This window comes from Haemaphysalis longicornis, unplaced genomic scaffold (assembly GCF_048455015.1).
Source record: "Haemaphysalis longicornis isolate Haplotype H1 unplaced genomic scaffold, Haemaphysalis longicornis Haplotype H1 scaffold_6, whole genome shotgun sequence".
Classification (NCBI taxonomy): Eukaryota; Metazoa; Arthropoda; class Arachnida; order Ixodida; family Ixodidae; genus Haemaphysalis; species Haemaphysalis longicornis.
In genome coordinates, this window is record NW_027526407.1 from 64,298,700 (window position 1) to 64,322,920 (window position 24,221).

General features: G+C 46.4%; 1 protein-coding gene across 11 annotated transcripts in view; it reads left to right on the plus strand.

Moving 5' to 3' along the window:
- Positions 1–24,221, plus strand: part of LOC144142835 (ras guanyl-releasing protein 3-like) — a 108,766-nt gene that overhangs the window by 60,287 nt on the left and 24,258 nt on the right. For 4 of the 11 annotated variants that reach the window (XM_077674622.1, XM_077674617.1, XM_077674620.1 and 1 more), the window contains exons 2-6: positions 10,815–10,910; positions 17,219–17,520; positions 19,457–19,565; positions 21,590–21,703; positions 23,453–23,735. In XM_077674622.1, the coding sequence (XP_077530748.1) occupies positions 17,385–17,520; positions 19,457–19,565; positions 21,590–21,703; positions 23,453–23,735 (642 nt within the window). In that variant the 5' untranslated portion in view covers positions 10,815–10,910; positions 17,219–17,384. Of the gene's footprint in view, positions 1–3,718; positions 3,839–10,814; positions 10,911–17,218; positions 17,521–19,456; positions 19,566–21,589; positions 21,704–23,452; positions 23,736–24,221 lie in introns of all 11 variants that reach the window. The other 7 variants (XM_077674618.1, XM_077674612.1, XM_077674614.1 and 4 more) reach the window with 3 other exon arrangements.

The window sequence follows — 24,221 nt, forward strand, 5'->3', positions numbered from 1 at the left end:
GAATGCGTGATGTCCTCTGCCTTTTTTCACGTACTTTGTTTGTCGTCGCTGCAGTAATTTATGAGCATATTAAGTACAAAAAATCACAGAAACGGCTGGTGCCATGTTCAAAATATTCCCATTAACGCGCTACTTCCGCCGCGCGGAGTAACATCCGGCTGCGGTGATGAGGCACAGCGGCAACTTGCGTTGGACATGGAAGCTAAAACGTCGTTATGTACAGGGGTGACAAATTGGACATCAAAAAGGAAAATTTCTAAGATTTTTCTAAGAAAATTTGCAAGAAAATTTCCCAGGGCAGTGTTTTGTTTTTTGAGGCTAGAGCAGGTTGCTTGCGAACTAAGAGCTTTGTGGGGAAGTATTTACAAAATGATGGGGTATAGCACGTCGTCTGCGGAAAAGAAACAGAAGCTATGCGGCACATAGTGTTAGAATGCTAGGGTATCCATCCAAATCTACATGAGGGAAATATTCGGCTTCCCTTACTTGAAGTCGGAGGAAGTTAACTTCAAGGCTGTCGAGGCGACGAAAAGAAGATTAGAATGCTGGTGGAGGAAAAGCAGAGAGGGGAATATTTCCTAGGACACTTACCACGTGTAAAATAAAAAAAAAAGTATTTTGTGCCTGCCCTAATCAGCACTAGTATTAAACCAAGAGTATAAAACATAGATATATTAGTCCTTTTTGGTAAGATGACTTATCATCACCCTGCGACAAAGGGGAAACCAATAGCAATCACCATCATCACCATCATCATCATCATTATTTTAGTTCTTAAGTTGTACTCTAGTATCGGCAAATAATGCTATGCATCAAAAACGCCCAGTCGATTCGAACAACGACAATAACAACCAAAAGCGCAAAACAATTATGGCGCGAGTTCACCCCATGCCTCGACAATTAATGACGCCATTACGGGTCAAGCAGGCCTGGGGTTTAACAATACACGTATTCCATTCTGCCGCCTGCGTCACTTGTTAAGCACAGCACGAGTGAAGACGTCTTTGCCAAAGAGAAGTCGGATTGGTCCGCGTTCCTTCAGCCTGTTTGTCGCTCTTTTTTCGCTCTCGCCGCCACCTCCGCTTGTTATCAGTGGTGTGAGGCGGGCCGTAGCTTCGTCGAAGACCACGCCACCTCTACTTCGCATCGTTTTATAACCCTCTTAAGGTCATGGGGCGTCTTGTGAGCTTATGTCACAACTTCACGCTTTTCATTTTAGATGCGAAGCATCTCATGCTCGGGGCTGTGTCCCTCCCTCCCTCGTTGTCCGCCGTCCGCACTCTACTGCGCATGCGCGCCTCTTCAGCCCCGTCAGTGTATGGGCTGACGTCGGCGCAGTCCACTATAAAAAGAAATAGTTAGGCGGCGCCCGGTTTCGATCCCACGACTCTCTGGCCACAACAGGAGGTACGTGGCGCTCTTCCCACTGCGCTACAAACTGAGACGGGAGCATGTGCTACGAACGCGCCTTATGTCCTTCACTCATCAAACTACATCAAGAAGCTACTGATACAACGAAGGCACGCGAAGCTGAACGTCAACGGAAACGACGAACTGAAAACTAATGGGAACTTGAGTCGACCCCATGGCTGCTTCGCATACTACTCAGGGTTCCCCTGGGGAAGATAGTGTAATTTTTTTTGCACTCTGTTTTGTCGTTACTGTTGGCGTTTACATTTCTAATCTTCCGTAATACTGCCTGGGCTGCTGACGACACGACTAATTGCGGGAATCCAGCTTGCTGTATCCTTACTGTCTGCGCTATAAGCTCTCTTGAACTTGGTGTTGTGAAGATTTTTTTAATGCCCACTCCATACGCTGAGTGGGTATTGCGCAAGCTTTATCGTTTTTCCCTTTTTTTGATGAGCTGGATCATATTGCAACACTTCTTTTTGGGGCCTTGGGTTATGCTTCCAGCACACGTGGCTATCATAGACGGATGTAACAATGTCTTAAAACTGGTTTATTTTACCTTTTGTTAGCTCACAGGGGAAGGTTGAACCCCAGTCATGACAATGAACTATGCGTCGGACATCGGCGATGGCGTCGTAATATGTTGAAATGGCTTTTTTTAAAGTACCAGAAAATCGTACACGCATCGAAAAACATAGAACGCGGGTCACTGTCGAGCCCTTCGTTCACCGCTGAGTCAAATTGGGGTGGCAAAACATGGCATCACAAAGCAGCATATTGGCCTTTACATAGCCCTGTTTCTGCAGATAAAGGGCTTCGTCAGACTGTACAAAAGTAGTTGAACTAGAACTCAAGCAACGCTTAAACATGTCAAAAAGCATGTCAACAGCTATAGGCCGGCTGAATTGTGAAATGCCACTTCTCTATGACCTTCGATACACTTTCGAACAACCTGAAATATTGATGCGGGAGAAACGGAATAAAAAAAGGTCTACGTCAGTAGAACAAGCATGGAGAATGGCATTTTTTGAAAAAAGAAAGTAACAAGAAAAAAGTAAACCTGTAAAGAGTTGGTAACGGTCTCCATGCTTTTTGTTTCGAAGGGGTCGTTCACGTCTAGATGCTTCAAATGCCTCTGCAATAAGCTACCGACATCGTTCTGCCAAGTATTTCGCTCACTCAGTATAGCCTGGAAATGGATAGCCTATTTATGCGTCTTCGCAGTAAAGAACAAGTTCAAGCAGTCTCCTTTTCTCCTGTTGATTGAGGTAGCTAGTTTGGGCAGTTCCACCTCCTTGCACACATACAAAAGACTTTTATCTTTCAAGTCTTCACTGAGACAGGTTTGATGTTATTTTGGACTGCAGGCGTTGCCTTCGCACAAGAAGTCGAACCGGCAATTCTGCAAGCCTTCCTTCCTTGTACTGTTCTTGTAGTCTTAGCCATTTCTTTAAGTGCGTTCAGGACTAGCGTTGATTGAAAGTTATGATCATAAAAAAGCCACGTCATAATTTCTCTATAACGAAACAACGCACCAAATCGGTCTGTTCAAGCTTGTATTTGCCGTGTCAACATTTTTTCCCGGAAAGCAGCCAATATAACCTGTCGCCCGTCATTATTCTGATGTGGCTATGCAGACACGTATTGTTGCCAGGGGTTGTCTGGAGGCCTTTGTGGATGGCAGTTAAAGTATCTTCGTACCCTTTGTTTCGTTTCATGGAATCACGTGGTTATGGAAAGGTGAAAGGGCCTCTGTACCGGGAATGCGTCGGCGGAAGTGGGCGGTTAAATGGCGCTGCAAAACGACAAAGCAAAGCGACACATTTGCAGAATATGTGTTGGGACTGTGCTGTTGTTCAACGCTTCTCCGCCGGAGGTGGCCATGCCGGTGCCCAGTTATTCATGCTAGTCAGTTATGGTCACTGCTACTTGCGACGCGAAACCAAGGTTTGAGAACGTTTTGGGATCTAAACGCAACCAATGTAAGCACATTGTCTTTCACAGTTTCTGCGGCAGTACAGCTGTGCAATGGGTTGAAGCGGCCAGATGTCGTTGCATCAGCAGTGTAGTTGCGTCAGAGCTGTGGGTGTACTATTTTCATGGGCTGCAGCCTGTTGGCGGGGTCGTACAAGAGTTACATATGTGTCATCACCTCAACCTTCTCACGCTGGCATAGAAGGCCTTAAGCATCTGAGGGTTCGCTTTTTTGTTCACTCTAGAGTTTTGTAAAGTACGAATAATTTTTCGACTGCGAGTAAAAATTTTGGTTTTCCTGCTTTTTAAATGTAGATATTTGCGCGCGCAGTTTTCCAAGTAACTATGCCCCTTCAGTTGTCCTGACGGCTGCCCCTTGGAGAAAATTGAACCTGACGCTGATGACGGGCCTACCCTAGTTTCGGTCGTCTTCAATGGCTACAAGGTCTAGGTAAATATTCCACAGAAGGGGTACCCATAAATACCCCAGAAAGTGGAGGGGAAAATAGCCCAGCCAATAACGTAGTGGTTATCGCACCAGACGCGTATTTTGGAAGCCTTGGGTTCGGATACCTCCCGGCGGGCATTTTTTCTCCACTTTCTTTCTGTCTTTCCAAATTTTTTATCTGTTTCAATGACCTACCACATTCTCCCCTTTGCTTTACGAGGTTTGTTTGACTGCCAACCCTTATTTCGTTCTTATTTCTACGAGCCCCTCATTTCCTATTCTGGTTCGCTCGCTATATATATATATATATATATATATATATATATATATATATATATATATATATATATATATATATATATATATATATATATATATAATAGTTGAACTAAGAGGGTTCAACTTAAATTGAGAACGACTCAGCGGGCAATGGAGCGGAAAATGATAGGTGTAACATTGTAACATTAAGGGACAAGAAGAGAGCGGAGTGGGTCAGGGAGCAAACTGGTGTTAAAGACATATTAGTAGAAATTAAGAAGAAGAAATGGACTTGGGCAGGGCATGTAATGCGAAGGCAAGATAACCGCTGGTCATTAAGGGTAACAGAGTGGATCCCTAGAGAAGGCAAGCGCTGCAGGGGGCGGCAGAAAGTTAGATGGGCAGATGAGATCAAGAAGTTTGCGGGGATAAATTGGTCACAGTTGGCACAGGACCGAGGTAATTGGAGAATAATGGGAGAGGCCTTTGCCCTGCAGTGGGCGTAGACAGGCTGGTGATGATATATATATATATATATATATATATATATATATATATATATATATATATATATATATATATATATATATATATATATATATATATATATATTTGTGTGTGTGTGTTCATTGGTACGGCTTGTGACAGGTAGCGCGAGATCTGGTCGTCTCTGAGCCCACACGAGTTGTGGAGCCCGCGCACAGATCTCGCGCAGAAGCACTGTCGCTGAAGCAACCGCTCTGTGTCTGCTTGCGACATGTACACTCTCTGGTGTATTGATGCCACTCGGAAGGTCGGCCACTGTCTTATCTGAACACACATCCGTTTGCAAAGACTGGCGGTTTTACGGTCACTCACTATCTTTGTTAAAATATATATATATATTTGTGAGTGTGTCCATAGGGGCTCAGGCCAAACAGCACGTAAGCAAATAAAAGTCAGGTGTCAGATAAAGTTCACGTTGAAGGCCTCCTAGGTTTGAAACGCTCTAGCACTTGTGATATTTTTTGGAAATCCATTCCAAACTAGAGCGTCACCCTGAAGCCTGTACCACGATATTTTGCCCAAGACTTTTGCTGGATCCCCGGAGTGCGCTGGTGATACCACTGAGGATAATTCCGCGGAGCGAACGGAGGCTCAAGATTTCGTGGTTTTCTACATAAAGTGCATCAGCTCTGGCTTCGCCTAAGCACTATACAAGAGTAAAAAGAAAAAAGAAACAAAAAAAAAGCGAGAGAAAGAAAGAACCAAATAAAGAAAGGAAGACCAATTTTACGCCGGTAATCCAATTTTAATGACGTAGTGAATGTGCTTTATCGTGCTCCACAAGGTACTTACTTGCCGGCGAGAATATTGCAGTTTCTGCGAAGTTCTATACCTTCCTATAGAGGCATAGAAAAGCAGCGCATGCGATGACGTAAAGAGTGGCTGTGCTAGTGAACTAAATATTTAAGCCATCTTTGAGCTTCTTCGCATGTGAAACAATTGAGAAGCTTTTTTTCGAACATTTTTCTGCCGGGTATTTGCTAAAATCCTGCACTTATTAAACGCGAACTAACCACGCGCACTGCATATAAGTAATATAGACGTATTTGGGTCCACTGCTGTGCTAATACTTCTCCCGCACATTGGAAGGTTTTGGCTGAATACCCCAGCAGGGTGACTAGATATTCTCATTGTGACGGAGTGTTTCTGTCGCAGAGGGCCTTCCTAGCATAGTTGCACCTACCTTGTCTTTGTCCTAAGGGCACAATGCAGATATCTTGGAGGGCAGCGTCAGCAGCTACATCGACATATAGACGTGTGGTAAGTTTTGCTGTGCTTGGTCCGAAGGACAAACGATGAGTGTGCGTATAATCGCAAACGTGACAACACTTTGAAGTTGGGCTTTCATTAATGGCTATGAAGATAGAAAGTGTTGGTGCATGGTTGCCGCAGTGCATTGCTCAAGGGCTAATTGTTAAGGGAAAGCTTTCTTAGTGGACCGATGGCGGCTTGTCCAAAAAACTAACGCATTTACCCGTAGACCAGTTGGTCGAGCGAAAAGCTCTTATAAGATCTCTGGACGCACGGCGCGTGCTTGAAACTGGGCTTGCACTGTGGCAAAACGGTTACTTGAAAGTCGCGAAAAAGGAACGGTTCTGGGGCGGTATTCCCGTGTTTTGTCCCTTTTGTGTCCCTTCAAAAGTGTCCCTTTTGAGCGAGCCCTGATTGGCTAAAAGCGAACACCCGGATGTGACGCCATGCAAGCACGGCGGAGCTATGAGCCGTGGCTATACTCGGAGCAGACGATTTGGAGCAGAAGATTTTTCAGGGCCGTTCGTCGGTGCGTTTAGTAAGGGCGCGGAAAATTGTCGCATGGGTTTGTTTTTTTGTTTTTGCGATTGGCGTCTCTGAAGGCTTGACGATCGATTGGACGCAGTTCCAGCGATGCTTTTGATTCACTTTTTACGCAGCTTTGATGTTAGAAAGCTTTCGAGCTTCCCTCAACGTTATTTAAGAAGGGATGGTAAATTTTGCTGTACTGCGAAGGAGGTGACGGGTTCGATTCACGGCCGCGTAAGCTACATTTCTGACGAAAGAAAAAACAAAAATTCAAGCCAACTTTATCACTGTTGGTACCCATTGACAGCACTGTCGAAGGCATCTCTAATCTCGTTCACTATCTCAAGACATCTACATCAACCGGCGTCGACAACATCAATTCCAATATACGTAAGAGCACTCCACGTATATCAAGCCTTTTTAGGGGCGAAGATCCTTAGGGCATGGGTCTGCCCATCCTCGACGTATGTATGTAGCCACCTCTAGTTTAGTTCTTGGATTGTTTACTAGATGGCGTGGCTACCTCTAGTTTAGTTCTTGGATTGTTTACTAGATGGCGGTACTTGTATATGATGAAAAGATGCGCTTGGATTGTTTACTAGATGGCGTGGCTACCTCTAGTTTAGTTCTTGGATTGTTTACTAGATGGCGGGGAGCGTTGTAATAAAATCCGTTCGCTGTTGGCGCGCGCTCGGAGTCGCCCGATGGATAAGGCTGCAGATGTGCGAGCCCGCGAGGCAGAAGCGCTCCGTGAAGCTGCGCGACGCCGCCGCCAAGATCCTGCCGTACGAGAGCGGGAGGCCGAAGCGTGTCGTCTGGCTGCGCGACGACGCCGCCAAGATCCCAGCGTTCGAGAACGAGAGGCCCAAGCGTCACGGCAACGGCGCGAGGACCCTGCCGTACGCGAGCGGCGCGGCTGCGGCGCGAAGAGGATCTCCAAAACGTCAGAGAACGGGAAGCGGCGAGAAAGCGCGCGTATCGGCAGGCAGACCCCGATGCAGTGAGAGCTCGTGAGGCGTCTGCAAAACGCATCAGGCGAGCTCAGCCCCAAGGTGCCGACGCGCGGTTTAAGCGAGACTTTCTAGACGTTACGTTCGGACACAGATGTAGTGGGCGAACTTTCACTGAAGAGTTACGGTTTTACCGATGATTTCCCCTCAGGAGCTTCGCCCACTCATCATCATTCACCCCGTGGATATGCTGTGAATTTTTTTTGTTTCATATATAATTCCGACACCTGAACCAGGCGGAGTGGGGTCGACTTGAGGCAATTAACCGAGCAGAAATGCGTGCAATTACCTGCCTTCCTACGATAACACCGATCCCTGCTCTTCAGGCTGAAGCTCAAGTTGAGTAAATAACAACTCGGCTATCTCTGGGGACATTCATGACATACTGCCCTGCCCTCTGCGGCTCTCGTGGGTCCGGTGAAATACGCTCCCCGCTCACATTGCGGCGGATGGTGCCTTGCACACTGCATTTGTTCCACGACCATTGCTTTTACTGACCCTAGATACCCCAGGACAGTTTCTCCAAAGAAAAGATCTTCGTCGCGCCACACGAGCTCTAATTCCACCGCGTGGAACGGACCTCCCTAGTAGACTCGCTCGATGAGAAGAGGTCTTGCTGCGAAGACTGTGTTGGTGTAGCCCTCTCTCCCGCTGTTACCCGGGAGTGGCCGCCGCGGTACCATGCCCCGTTCGCACAGAACTGCCCCTTTGGTCACGGCTCCTGCCGAAGATGCGGACACAGAACATTTGCTGTGGAACTGCTCTTCATTGGAAGCTGCCAGAACACGACACCTTCGAGGCACAGGCAGACCAGCTGACCTTCATCGATGGATATGGGGATCCCACCACCGCTTCCTCCTTGCGTTTCTTCGCGAAACGGGAGTTAACCTGTACTTGTAGCATAGCATTTATGCCAACGGGCATACTATCGCAATAAAAAAGTTTCATATATTTTGTCAAGCATTGTCGCCTGGTCTACTTCCCGAAGATTGGCAGATCGGAAAGATAGTTCCCATATTTAAGGCCGGCAACAGAAATTCCTTTGATAACTACCGGCCAATATCACTGGCATGCATATGTGGCGAACTTCTTGAACACATTATCGTTTCGCATATTTTCTGTCACCTGGAGTAAAATCCCTTTTTCTTCCCTAGTCAGCATGGCTTCAGAAAAAAAAAAAACGTATCATGCTACACACAGCTATTCGAATTTAGAACATACCTGCATTAAGGCATGAATAACAACAAACAAATAGACTGCATTTTCCTTGACTTTTCGAAAGCGTTTGACCGTGTAGCCCATAGCAGTTTAATCTCATAATTATCTGCTCTACGCTTGTATTCTCTAACCTTATCGTGGCTGCGTAACTTTCTAACTCTTCGAAAACAGTTTACAGTTGTCAATAATGCTTCATCTTCCTGCTGCTACGTAACTTCCGGCATCCCGCAGGGCAGCGTTCTTGGGCCCCTATTGTTTCCTATTTACATTAATGACTTGCCCACTAGCATATTTTTCATCCGTCTATTTGCCGATGACTGCATCCTTTACCGCACAATTAACAGCGCTGATGATCACCTCACCTTACAAAATGATCTTAACCTTATTTACAATTGGTGTAACAAGTGGAAAATGACCCTTAATACATCCAAGGAAAAAATGTCTCTTAGCCTCAAAAAACAAATTGTAGCTTTTCCTACGTCCTAAACAATGAACAGATTTCGCGGCCATCATAGTACAAATATCTTGGTGTACATCTATCACCCAATCTATTCCGGTCTTTCATCAGGGCGAAAGCATCTCAAACTTTAGGATATGTGCATAGAAATTTGCGAAAAGCTCGCTCTGACATTCGAAAATTAGCGTAATTAACTTTTGTGCGCCCACAGCTTGAGTTTGCCTCCCCCCTATGGTCCCCATTTCAAAACTACCTAACCACGATGTTGGTCTGGGCAAAACAGAGCCGCTCGTTTTATTTTATGCACTTTTGATCGTTATTAAAGTGTAACAAAAATAAAACTAGATAATTAATTTACAAGCGCCTCTGGAAAAACGCCGGTCCATTGCTCTTTGCCTGTTTTATAAATATGTTCATAATAGTGGGCTGTCACCATTACCACTAGTAACACCAGTGCGCATGTCGAGACGACTTTGGTTTTTCCGGCACATTCGGCAACACGCGTGCATTTTATTCCTCAACACTTTTCATTTCATTCTCATTTCGTTCCCCGGGTTATTTTTATGGGGAATGATCTTCCGGACACCATTGCTTCCATGGTTGACAGTGAAAGATTTCGGGAACATGTATGTCGACATTTTTCATGTTAATGGCGCAGAAAACCAATTTCTCAAGCTTGAAACATTTCGTGCCTTGTTTGTTTTCGATTGTGTTTGCCTTTTACTTGCGCAAAAGGCTGTACACTTTTCTGTTTGAGCGCCATTTTGTTTTGAAATTGCAGAAATCCACGTTTTCTTTGTGTGTGTATTATTACCCCGTGTTGATATGCTGGCATCCACTGTAGTAATGCACATAGCGATTTATGTCCTGTTGCTTTTCGGTACAACATCGTCTTTAAAGGAGCCATTAAGACAAAATACAAGTTGGGTTTATTAGAAAGACTGCTTAGTCCCGATAACAATGATACCAATATCATAGCAATGTTCGAACAAATAACGGAGATATTAAAGGAAACGTTTGAAGCAGTTGCGACCCTCTAGCCAATTTCCCGCAACTTTTCTATGACGTCACGGAACCTTGTTTGTGCGATTGGCGGCCGCCTAACAGACCGGTCGCGACGACACATGACTGGACGTCTGTAATGGGCCTCTAGTTCCATTTGACCGCATCACTTGAATGCTAACGTGCAGTTAACGCAGTAAAAATTATGTTTTATTGTTGGCCCGAATGACGTCATTCATGCTCATAACACGTCACTGTGGCGCAAAATTTGAAAGTTTTTAAATACTTGTTGCTTTTTTTTCGTTAAACAAACATCTTTTGTGGCTGTAATGGAGCTGAGTGAGATGCTGAATCCTAGTTCTTTCAAATTAAACGAAGTTGTATTTCATTTCCTGGTTCGTTTAACCTTTGATTTTACCAGAGTCCTGTAAGGAATTGTGAAAAAAAAAGTTATTCTTACATTGTCTCCATTTCGGCTAGATGCTTCATGCATTTCGGTGGGTGTATTAGGCAAGGTGGCCTCCCCCAAAGTAACTGATACAGTCCAATAACTGTTTTTTCGTTTACAATCCCCGACGAAAAGCCATGTCATCTGGTCGACACCATGTTTGGAGGCCACTTATCTAGGCAACCCGATGAAAGACACCAGGCCGCCTTGAGAGGGCTGTTTTCAAGGCATGCGTAATTTTCCCCGCACGTTCTTTTGCAGTTCGACGAGCAAGTTTGGCTCGGATTACGAGAAGGACTACCGCCGCTCTCTGCTAACTCTGCAACCATCCTTCGTCCCGACATGACAGCGATACAGGTAAGGGGAACAGCATGTTTTTATTCGTTTATCGCTCAGCTTGCCTGTCTGAGTGAGAGAGAGAGAGAGAGAGAAAAAAAAGAGGGGACCTCTTTAATGCGAACTGGTGAGGTCAGCCCTGCTAGTGACGAGGCTTGCTATGCCTGGTGTCCGTCTATGTACATACATGCCTTCATACGTGCGTGCATGCATATATACATACATGTATATATAAATACATACATACACACAAACCCGCCGCGGTGGCTCAGTGGCTAAGGCGTTGCGCGGCTGAGCACGAGGTCGCGGGTTCGATTCCCGGCCGCGGCGGCCGCTTTTCTGATGGAGGCGAAAAGGAAAAACGCCCGTGTGTACGAGATTTCGGCGCACGTTAAAGATCCCCAGGTGGTCAAAATTAATCCGGAGCCCTCCACTACGGCGCGCCTCATCGCCTGCGTTGCGTCGGCGCGTTAAACCCCACAATCAATCAATCAATTACATACACACATGCATACATGCACATGCTTATTGCACGCATGCTTGCATACATGCATACATACGTACGTACGTACGCACATACATACGTACGGACACACATACGTACAGTCTTTGTCAAAATTTTCTAGGCCACGCCGAAGTTGTGTAGACTGTAAGAAATTCAAAATGCAGGCTTACCTCTCGAGCGAGGCTGAAACGGTTAACGCCGGAAATCTAGAGGAAACACGTTTCTTTCTTACTTGCATAAGATATTTTGGTCACGGTTGAACGTTAAGCTTATGCTTTCAATTCTTTGTGTCCCAGAATTTTTTGGCGTGGTCCAGAAGATTTTGACAAAGACGGTACGTACACACATACGTACGCACATACTTACATACACACATACATACATACACACATCAACAGATGCAGAAAAAGAAAAGACAACCGATGGTCAAGAACGCCGAGAAAAGCACAGGGGAGTCCGTTTGTCTCTTTCTTGCACAAAAACCGGAAATTCGAGCGTGTATAAAGAAGAAAATGGAGAAAAATGTGCGGTCGGGGTTGGATATAAACCAAAAACGTTCGTGTAACTCGTCCAATGCTGTACCAGTTGCGCTACAGGGGTGGCCGTATACTACACCAGCTTGCAGAAGTATACATTGTGCATTACATACGTACTTATGACTTCAACGCCGGAGATGCCTGAGTGCAGGCATCTCTGCGCACCTTGTACGTATGAGTGGGGCGTTATAAATTTTAATAAAGTTCAATTAATAAATCGCTTATCACTTATTCAATTAAATTAATTAGATGATTAACAAAAACCTAAGTTGACGGCGCCAGCCGTCGCCAGCATTTCCTGCTCCTATTAAAGGGAAGCTTTCTTTGTCTCACTGATGTGGGTGTCGTAATCAAAACGCACTGCAGGAAAGCCAACTTTACACAATGGGAGGTCACGTGATGATGTTGATAACACCGGAGAAGGAACGCTTCCCGTGGTTGAATCGAACCTGCATGGTTCCCTCGCGTTATGAAGCCGACGTCTATCCAATCGCGCCATTCGGACGCGGTCGAAGCTGTTTGGATTTGAAAGCAAATTTGAACGCTTCACTTTGAATCGACAGCGGTGGGTTGGGAGGGACGAAACTTTCTCGTGAGGGTCTGCTTTGCTGTCGTCTAAGTTTGGACTCTGACTCTCAGGTGGTTTGCACTTTGGTAGTTGACGCTTTGACTTTGATTACAGCGGCTTTGACTTTGGAACTTCGCCATTTGATTTTCGCTACATCTTCGTCATTAGGCGGAGGAATTCAGGTTCAACCACTTCTTTTCCCGGCGTAGATTCAGATTTCTCCCCACCATACCTATAGCACTCACTCCTCACTCGATCTGCTTTCATGCGCGGAACAGTAAAAATACCATCGACGCCAGGCGCCAACTGACACCTGCTTTCGAGGTGTCCTTCGCGTGTTTGCTTCAAGGCGCACATGTTTTGTGTCTCTTCGCCGCGTTGCTTAGACTGGAAACTATCTTGCCGCTGGCTGAGGCGCCATCGTGTTGTTTGTTTTGGTTGCTTCGAAGGTTTACACAGGCAGCTGCTGCTTTACTCTCACTTTTTCGAGAAAAGCAAGCGCAGCGAAACTGTGCCTCGGCCTTTTTATGTTTATTTCCGAATGCGGAGGAAAGAAGCAATGCTTAGGGTAGCTGAAAAAGCTTTACTTTTGTGTTTACGCGTCTAAAGTTGAAGTCGAAGCTATTGTATTGTTGATACTATTTTAGTGCTTGTCCGTACACAACACCTGGGCCATCGCTAGGGCTTGGCTATTGTTCTATTCAATGGAAGCTAATCAATCTTCATCACCGGGACATCGCTTGCCCGGGAAAAATTTTGTACACAAGTTCCGCCTTTTTGGTCCGTTTCTGTAGCGGCAAGGTGGGTTTGCAATTTCCACGATACCGGGCGGCACCCACAAGACGGGCGAGTTAGGGATACTATAAGTCGGTGGCATACTAAATTTCACAAATCGAAAAATAAAATGTTTTCGTATCGGCACGCGATTATGTCAGGTTGCGGTGAAACTAAGACATGTTGCAGCGGCACTCAGTAATTCTTACTAAGTAGGATTTGAAGTGATTCTCAGTGCTATGTGCTGTTTCTAAATGCTGAGAGAGAGAGAAGGAGAAAGAGATACCGATAAAGAGATAGAGACAGAGGGAGAGAGAACATTATTGTCATCCCTTTTAAATACGAGTGCGCCGTGCGGGAATGTCACGTGTCTTCGTCCCATCAGACGGTGGTCAGGAATCCGTGGTCCCTGACGGCGTCCTCTGCCGGTTGGATGACAGGAGCTTGTATCCCGGGAAGATAGCTGCGCGAGGCGGCCTCCCACTGGTCATGACTTCTTATACGTATGCCCTGATCAAGGGCCTGTGGTTTATTGGGACATTGCCAGACCATGTGTTGTAGAGTGGCTGCTGCAATGTAGCACCACCTGCATCTGTCCGTGTACCTATCGGCATAGCTGCGGTGACACAGGGTGGGGTAAGGGAACGTATGATTGCAACCTGCGCCAAGCAGCTGTTTGTCATGTGTTTAGCGCAGTGTGGGCAGCAGGAAATTTTAGTCGGCTCAGCCTATAGTGTTTAGTAATGTCTCTGTAAGTTTCCAGTAAGTTGAAATGCACAGATTTCAAGATTCTGCTGCGGGGAGTTAAACTACGCGGTTTGTTCAGATTTATTTTTATCCTTGTGTGCTGTAGGCATTTCACTGAGAAACTGAGCTATATAATAATGCTTTCACGACTAACAACAAGTGTTTTCTCTGTATCAAACCGGATGCAGTTGCTACTATCACCGACCAATCCAGTTTCAAGCAGCATATCGAACAAATGCCGCCGTAATTACTGTAATATTATTTGTTGCTGTTGCTATATTTGCTGTAACCCTGCTTTCAAGTGCCTTGCTGCACCATCAAGATGTGATGAGGGCAGTGGGAACAGTCCTCATGCGGGGGGGGGGGGGGGTACTGTGTGCTGTGATGACGCTGGGTTGGCCATCAGGCAGTAAATTGATGTTAGGCACCTTGTTGAGCCCAGGCAGAATACCAAACATGGCACACCATTTTGCAAAGTATGATGTTACAGTTGAGGGAATTCACTAACAAAAAAATATAGAGATGATTTTTCTTCTGAAGATGTTGGTAAACACACAGGACGGAAAGACGGGCGACCTTTGTGTGCACGTGCGAGGCCTTGACTGCTTGCCCTTGACGTTAATTTAAGCGGTAATACTGCCTGAATTAGAGATCACACACCAGGCGTGCACGCTGTGTACTGTGTGTTTGTCTTTATGTTCTTTACATATGACATTTCTTCTTTCCGTTCAGCGGTGTCCTCGGTGCAGGAAAAAATGATGCACCTGCTATGGAGGCCGTGTGAAGTGTGTTCGCAAACATGGAAATTTTGTGGCTGAAAAACTTCAAATTAGATTGAGGATACAGGCTACATACAGGTTAAGGTGTTTGAGCTTCAGTAGCAGCACCGAAACTCGGCGTTATAGCATCTCGAAAAGATAAGAATCTTGTAATTTATACAACTTCGTATCGATGCATTTGTGGATCACTTTTGTTAGTTATGCATATACCCTTACTCAGCTACAGGCAACACATCACACAACACACCTACACGCACGCATGCACGTGCGCGCGTGCTTATACACAAATACATATAGCCCTGCACAGTAAAACATGCTTGGTCGAATAGTAGCAGTAGTAGCATGATTCAAGAGGACTGTGATTTAGGCGAGTTGGTGAACGTTCATGATTGAAAGCGTCCTGTCTACTTCTCGTTCTTTTTTGTGATTGTTTTTTCCGCGCTGATTTTCAATCATGTAGAAGTATAACCTTATTTGTAGACAGCAAGACTAACTGGTGAAAGATGCGAAGGGGTGGGAAGGAGGCCGGTGCCTGCCGGTGACCGGATCAGGTTTTCGGCGCTCTCGCCCAACTCTCTCCGTCAGTTAAAGGGGGAAATGGGTTCAGGGGGCACTTCCGTGTGCAATGGTCCTGGGTGTCTAGGACACCGCAGGCCTGCAGATAGGGGAGCTTGCAGATACGGGAGCTTGCAGCAATAATGATGGGTGTCAAGGACACCACTGGCCTGTAGATAAAGAAACGTGCAGATAGTGGAGCTTGCAGATAGGGGAGCTTGCAGAGTGTGGCTCTGAACGAGACTTTAGAGGCGCTCTTGAGCCCCAGAGAAGACAGGTGATGCAGGGGATAGAAGACAGCGGGAGATGTGGTTGTGGTTATATAATCTCTTGAAAAGAGAGGAGGCGATCGCCGGCTTAGTGGGCCCATGGTGAGGAGTTGAAGGTGTGGGTCGAAGGAAGAGAAAATTTGGTCCTCAATGTTACAAACGGGTATTCAAATGGGGACGGGGTGGAAAGCTACGATCACGCCACGAGACTGGCCGGGGGATGGGAACAGATTCATTTGGAATTCCCGAAATTCTCCACAGCACAGAACAATCTCGTCTTTACAGTATTTTGTTAAGTATTGCCTCCATCGGAAGTGCATCAAGAGGGGCAAAGAACTGAACATGTTACTCCACATGTAGCAGCATGGCGCCTGGACGGTGCTTTCTAAGCTTAGCTGTTACGCCGCACTTGTGGGCCTCAGTAGTATGTCTTGGTCGTGGTGAATTGACTGTGTGAAGTACTTCCGGTTGACGAAAGTACGTTAATGCGGTTTCAGCTTTCCAAGTTCTTTCTCCGCCACCTGAGTGACATTTCATCGCGTGGTTTGTGATGGCAATTGTAATTTCTTTTACGGCTCAGATTTTCATGTTCTAACACGTAACAGACTTATCAAAATTTATGTTCCAGAAATCAGCTCTTTATTTAAATATAATATACGGGGCACATAGTTTTAGCTTGGACAGTACGTACCTACCAATGCGAGGAAAAATTCCAACCTGTACTACGAGGCAAACCTAGCTTCAAACACAACTTGGTTTGTAGCGCGTATGTACGTTCCGACTTCGAGTCATTTCATCATCCCAGTCAACAAAGCAAAAATGCTGCAGTAGTGACAGCGGTTACAATAGGTCAGGATGTATTTGCAGTCTTTGTCAAAAGTTTATAGGCCATGCCAGTAATGGATAGCGTACGAATAATTTCGCACACAATGTTTCGTATCTGTTGCGGCTAAAATTTTTGAAGCCAGAAAGCTGGCGAAAACCCTTTGCATTCATCCTGTCATCGAATAATTCGGCCACACTGAAGGGAAACTTTTGACACAGACTGCACACGCATACATTAAACCCTCGTTATAACGATCTCCTCAAGACAGAAAACTGACTTCTTCATAAGCGGTTCTTCGTTAAAAGCGTGGGGGATTTGCGCTTCATGGAGTGCAATTGACACCGTGAAGAACTTCGAATAAAGCGGCAATTCAAATTAAGTCATTTCGTTTTAACAGGATTTTAGTCATGGACAAATAAAAAGCGAGCATAAAAATATGAACCAGACAGGAAAAATTACAAAAAAAAAAATATTGTTCGTGGAGGCCAAATAACGGCGCGTTATTGGTATATTTCAAAAGCCACATTTACTAACTTTGGTACTATACCTTAGCAACGCGTCAATTTCATGTCCGTTGAAAGGAATGGCGCTATTTGTGTGTTCTGGTTCATATTTCCGTGTTCGAATTTCATTTGTTCATGGCTCTCCTGTACTTGCGGGGAACACGCATATGTCAGTTTCGCCGACTGGAATTGGAAAGATGAGAGGTTGCTATCGCGTTGCACGAGCCTATTTGGTCGGAATCGGAATGGTTCGCCTGACGGACCCAGTGCGCATGCGTGGTCTCTCGCCGGGTGGTGGAAGCAGCCTTCGGAGACCACGGGCGGCGGCACCGCGAGCAGCAGCGGCAACGGCAGCGGAGGCAGCAACGGCGGTAGCCAGGAGTCGGCGTCGTCCTGACAGCCCGGAGCTGGCTCGGGTGATGGGGCTCGGGTGATGGGACCCCAGGGCTCGATGGGCTCCAGCCCCAAGGACGGCCTCGTCTGGGACACCGAGAACCCCGCGGTGCCGGGATTCTCGCTCCGTGCCGCTTCCTTCGATGCCGCGCTCCGATTCCTCATCGACTGCTTCGGTGAGTGCTCTGAGTGTACACAGTGTGCACTCCTCGGATGATTGCTCATTGAGTACACTTCTTTATTAAACAGGCTCATGAACGGAAACCCTTCCCGTTCCACCGAGGTATAAGGGGTAAATTAAATACATTGAAAATAGATGTCAGGATTTAAAATGAAAAAAAAAATGTAAAAAGTTAATTGAACAAGCTAATTACGCAGAAAATGACTCACTACAGAGAACAGATAAACACAAAATATCTAAAAGTTATCGCGTTATTTGCCGCTGACTTTGTTTCTGCGTGTGTGTGAAATTGTGACAAAATATTTGAGGGGTTAGTATTGTTGAATATTGGCGTTAATTAGTATTGTCATTTCTTCTAAAATTTTTAATGTTCTTGTATGTTTTATTAGCTCTGGTTTCCTTCTTTCTGTCCTTGAGTACACAGGCGGAACGACGTTCTTTTTTTTTTCAAAGTTGGTGGAGGCGTACGAAGCATTGCTTAAGAGCATAGTACGGCACGGTAAACCGTCGCGCTCTTCTGCAAAATAAGAGGGGGTGCACCAAAGCAAATGATAGTTTTAGCAAAGAAAGCTTTTTGGCATTATAACGACTGGTGAGTTCAATCAACGTTCGAAAATAACATGAATTTTTCAGTAGTGATGATCTATCCCACGCCGCGATGCTCAATACAGGGTTCTATACGCATATGAATAATTGAATAATTACATTGAAGCCCTGTATGTCTTACTGATGTCGTACGTCACGTCGAAAACGCCATGAAGGAAAGTCCAGTTTCTCTAACGATGGTGATGACCATGGGTGAGTGGGTGAAGTGAAAAAAAAAAAACCCGCCCGCATCTTCCCACGGGGGGAACTCGAGTAAATGCGTCGCAGAGTGGTGGGGGTATCGCGTGAATGTTGCGTAATTGGGTATGGTTTGAGAATGCTTAATTGTTATTTCGTCTTTATTGTTCTTATTTATTGAATGAAGGAGAAGCGAAGGCAAGGAGTGTAAAGTTAAAGTCTGTCTTTATTACTTGGTGGCGTCAAGCAAAGCGTCAAGTCAAGCGAAAGCCTAGCAAAGACGCCCTTGATTGAATTTCGAACGCGCGCTCCGCCGCGTTCGAGGGAGAGGAGTACGGGGGAGAGACGCGCATGCGCACACTTCCGTACACGAGCGCGCGAACTTTCCACGCACCAACCACGCCGTTATCACGTGTACACGCCCTGCCGCCGTTACTGTTGAGCGCGACGCAGCGCACGGGTAGCTATGACGCATGCGCGCACAGACGCGCTCCCCCCGCACCACCTCAGCTGTTGTTGAGAGCGACGGAGCGCACGGGGTACACGCGCTCCTCCCGCACCGTCGCACCTGTTGTTGAGAGCGAGGAGGGTACGGGGGAGAGACGCGCACCTGCGCCTCGACGCCACGCGCATGCGCAGTGAGCGTGTGGACGGCGCCGACAACATCGACAAGTGACATCGCGAGTCTAAGAAATGCTCCGCATTTAAAACGCTTCTCGTGTTTGGAATCGAACCTGGGTCACTCGCGTTCTATAGCCGACATCTATCGGATTTCGCCATTCTGACACGGTTGGAGCAGTTTGGATTCGGAGAGGGGTGCAGGGACGTGCAAAATTAGATATATTTTGCACCCCTCCGTCTAATGACGACGATGGTTGAACGCCAAGCTTTCTTCCTGCGAAAGCATAGCGAAAGGTCAAAGTCAAAGCTGCTGCGATAAAAAGACCAAACTGCGTGCGAGTCCAAGTCAAACCTCAATCAGTCAAAGTCCAAACTGCTGACGACAACCAATGAATCCCTGCCAAAAAAGCTTCGCGTTTAATCATCCTAGTCGTTAGACGGAGAAGTGCGTGATTTTTCTGCTGGTTGTTTTTGCCTGTAGGCTGCGTGCTGAAGCCGATCTGTTCTTCCCCATGTTTTTGTTGCAGTTCCCATTGGTGGTCTCGAGGATGACGAGAACCGCTTTCCCTACATCTTCCTCCTCATGCACCAGTGGTTTGTCAAATCTGAGAAGCTGGCTCGCTGCCTTGTTGACCAGTATCCTTTTCTCTGCGCGCGCTGAAAGTTTGTACGTTCATCCTTTGGAAAGGTGAAAGAGTGCCCATCTTTAGCTTCTTATTAGGTGCCCTTATGAGACTACATGCTTGGATGACATCAAATGAAGAGGCGAATGCCAGAATAATGTTTTGTGCACGCTGCTGCGACATGAGTAGTAGGGTATGTTTGTCAGTTGTTTATACTATTTGGATTTTCTAGCTGGCAGTTGGTACAAACAGATTTAGTGGGCCCAGAGATCCACTCAGTCCAGAGCTTCAAAATCAGCCGTCCTCACTCGTTGGATACTTCGAGCATTTTGATGTCTTTATTTAATGTCGGTTGAACGGTATATCAAGAATCACATCGTTTAACTACTGAAGTGCATAAAACCTCCCGAAACTTTGGGCTGCTTTGATGTCCTTGATGGTTCATTAATTACAATAGACCTCCACTCCAGCTACCGGTGGAGGGACTAGGAAGATGAAGTAATAAACAAAGGATACCGCTAAGGGGGGGGGGCGGAAAATTAGGCCAAAAAAATTGACAGAGTAACTTGGAGGCAGTCCATCCATGGCGCGGACAAGGGGTTTGCGCTGGGGGAAAGGGGGAACAAGAGTGGTGACCAACCGTATAGGAAGCACCTCTTGATGAATGCACCAATCCCAGGTTCAATATTTCTTCGCTGCACAATGTACCGGATTGGAATTTATCGGAAGAAGTGACTACAGTAGTGGAGTTCTGAGAGATTTGCTTAGTAAGCGCTGTTTGTTACGATTGTACAGGGTGCGCCGTAGCGTTTACTTTGGTACCTTGGTGTCCCCGTGTTTTTCCTCTGGCTTGAAATAGTAGAAACTGAGGTAAGCTTGGCCCGCAAAGCCCGTTTTATTAAGTAGGGTGCACTGAGCTTCTAAGCTCGCTTCTTACGTCATGGCGGTATGTGCCACGCCGTCCGGCGTGAATCATGTGTGCGGGAAGAGGCAACGATGATTCAGGGCGGCGAATACACACCTAGAAAGAAGGAAATGCATTTATTATTCCTCTCATCTCCCTTAGTCAGGGGCGCTTACCGGGGAAGCTGGGACTAAGTCTTTGGAAGTCAGTAGGAGCTGGGTCGCTGCGCTGGCGTCAGCCAGCCTCACTTGCCAGGATGAGTGAGTTTGGTTGGAGATGCAGGGAAGCGTTATGTGTCAAACTCAAGCCCATAACGTGTGGTAGGTGTTGGGGTATCTAGCGCAGAACGAGCAAGCGGCCAGGCAGATTTGGGAAGTGGTGTGTGAGATGTTGAGGGGGTAATGTGTATCTGCCGGAGGAGGTGGATCTGCCATCAAGGGAGGGTATTGTGCGGTGCGGAGTGTACTTGTGCTGCGCGCGATGAGGCGGGAGGTATGCGGGTGAACGGAAAGCTGGTAGGGCACCTGACCCCCTTCTTACCTCCACAGCTCGTCCTAACTACCCTACACGCTGGTTCCTATTTGTTAGGCTGAGTTTTCAAGAGAGGCTTGCACATCTCTGCGAATGGGCTGGTATGTAAACTTGAAATTTGTCGTATTTATTCGATTACACGGCGGTCACGGTTATAAGGTGAGGGTGCAGTTGGGAAAGTAAAAAAAGAAAAGTATATTTTTGAGCATGGAATATATGGCGGGGTATGACATTGAGGCTAATGATTTTGCCAAAACACCTCGCCTTATATTCGAATAAATACTGTAATCGGCTGTCAGAGTCCATGGGCTGAGAAATAACTCCAGCAATTATAATAAAGCTGATCTTAAAGTGCGCACACAGTTATTCCAGAATTCTTTACAGCTGCTAATGGAGAGTAGCAGATTAATGTATGTATTAAATTCCAGCCAGAATATTTCATACTTAAGGAATGTAGATACTGCTATGGCTGAGTGCCGTAGATCTAAGCGAGGCACAGGTCGCATTTGGACGATAGGTAGGTGGGTTCAGGGTCGCCCAAAGCGCTCCTTTTTCTTTGCCTGAAATTCAGCGGATGTGTACTATCCCTAACGGTGGCTCAGATACGTGACCAGCAATACTCAGCATCGATGCATGCTGCCATGTGTTCACACTCTGCAGCACTCAACACACTGTCCCATATACAAGCACAAGGCGCAAGTCTGCCAGGTGTTCAAGTAAGTCGCCTTCAATTTCTGGAACACTTGGATAGCTGGGACACTTAAACGTGAGGCGAAATGGTGTTATGTTGTAGCTGGAACGGGCTCTTTCTGTTTTTTACAAGATGGTTTACTGTAGATTATGCTTGGAAACAAAGCAAAGGAGGGCATAGCAAGGACTGAGAACTGCTATCCTTGCACTGCAGCCCTTTGCATTTCACACTCTGCAGTTTCATTCTCGTACTTGTACCATCTGATCTTTCTTGTTTTTGGGTCGCTTGACAAAGGTACAGAGGGTTTTGGTGTGGCTTGAGATACGAGCACAGCAAAATGGGTAGGTTGGATTTGGGGGTGGGTGGAAATTCTGCTCCCGCTAGCTGAAATGTACTAAAATGGCTGTTTCGGTATGTTGGTTGAACATGGTGAAGGGAAAGACAGCGCAGAAGACTAGACACGCACGAGCGCTCTTGTGTGTCCAGCGTCCATCTTGTTGTCCGTGTGCCAGCTGCACTTTCTCCTGACCCGGCAGCTTAAACGCCATTAACCACGTGATTAGAGAGCACTAGCTACGTTTTCGTAGAAGTGTTCGGCGGGGAGCGGACATGGTGGTAGAAGCGGTGGTTGGTGATCAGGTGAAACGTCGCTGAGTGGTTATATCGTAAATCCCCAACTGCGTGTCGCAGAGTAGGCGGTGTCGTGTTGGAGGAGGTGTGTGTTGCCGCACAGTCAATTTCTGCGTGAGTCTAAATCACTGGGAGCTGCAACAAAACTGCAACACACCTTGTGTTATTATCTTCTAACTTTTGTTTCAAACAAAGTACTATTGAAATGAGCAAAATATTGTTAAGCTGCATGCCTTTAGAATGGGGATTATGATATTGAGCTTCGACTGTTCTTAAACAAGCACTCATCTAGATGTTGCCAAGTGCAAGACGTGAGGCTAGGCAGGCATGAGGGGTAACTTAGTGAAAGTTTGAGAACGAGTTCGTGGCTTGAAGGAAGGGTGAGTAGGTATCCTGAGAGTTGGAAAAGAGGGAAGGCAAAAAAATATACGAAGTGTGGACTTGTCGTGAAGCTTTCTCATTGGACGTGCTGGCATTATTCGTGGGAGAAGAAGACAGACACCAATGCAACTATCGTGTCGTCAACTAGACTGGCATAGTATCCTATTGGCTTCTTTGGAGATTTGTTTTCTTTTAGTTCTCCGCTTAGTCTCACGTATTTCTGTCAAATGGTTAGAAAGGCCATTGAGGGCTTCACTCTTTTTCATGTGTCCCCTACTTTCACTGCTCTGCCTTGGCTTCCAAGGGCAGGATGCCCTTATAAAATGCACGCACCAACCCACAATATTATACATACCTGCGTGCACAAACACATAATACTGAAACCACCATCCGCTATTTTAGGCTAGGAGCGATCATCCTCCTTGATTTCTCTTCAATGACGAGTATGACAATGATGACGATGACGAACGTGGTAGGGTATTGCTAGTCAACCATTTCCACAATGATGGCTGTAATGACATCTCATGACATACTTATGTACAGACACACCTGTTGTTGGTGTCCACATACCGAATAGTCTGTGGTAAGATGTCTTGTGTCTGTACATTCCTTTCTGCAGAAGACTAAATTGCATGAACTCGTTGTCCTGACTTCCTGGTTGTGCTGTCTTTTAAACGGTACAGACATTTGGTTTTGCAGAAGACCAAATTGCATGAACTCGTTGTCCTCACTTCCTGGTTGTGCTACCTTTGAAACGGTACAGATACTGGATCCACAAGTTTCCCCAGCATCTGGAGGCCGAGGGCGTGGCCGCACGGGTGGCCTCGCTTCAGGCGCGCCTCCGCCAGGAGGGCCACACGGTCCTCGCCGACCTGGTGGACCTCTCGCGGAGGCCCTCACCCCGGGACTGGGCCCGGGGAGTGTCCGTGCGCTTGCCCCTCACCAAGCACACGCGCAAGGTGTCGCTCGTCTTCGACCACCTCGAACCTCGCGAGCTGGCCGACCACCTTACCTACCTCGAGCACAAGGTCATGAAGCGCATCACCGTGAGTGCTTTGCCTACTGCCGGTTTTTTGTTCGGCAAGGTGAAAAAGTGTTTCAGCAGGCTGTTATCACCTTCGGGAGGCTTGCTGCACTAAAAATTATGCAAGGAAATTCGTGCCTCTGCCATCAATGGGCACACGAGAGGTCATATAAAAAAGGAATGCGTGCCAGTGTGGCATTACAAAGGTTCCCGGTTTCGCTTCCATCTGGACCGAAATTTACCGAACTTTTTTCAATTCCATTACCCTTTTTTATTTTTGGGCCATCAGACCTTCCGTGATTTATACGGGTGGCAAGGAAGCAGGGTTTCTGAAATAGGGAGGTAACTCATGCATTCCTATTTACCTATTTAACATACAATGTTTATAGGTTGCGGACAACCTCCACGCCGGCTCTCCTATGCATGTTTCTCAAGTTCCACAGCTAGAAGAATTATGCAATTATACAAGGAACCTATTTGAGACGTCCAGTTGATATCTTCAGGGCCA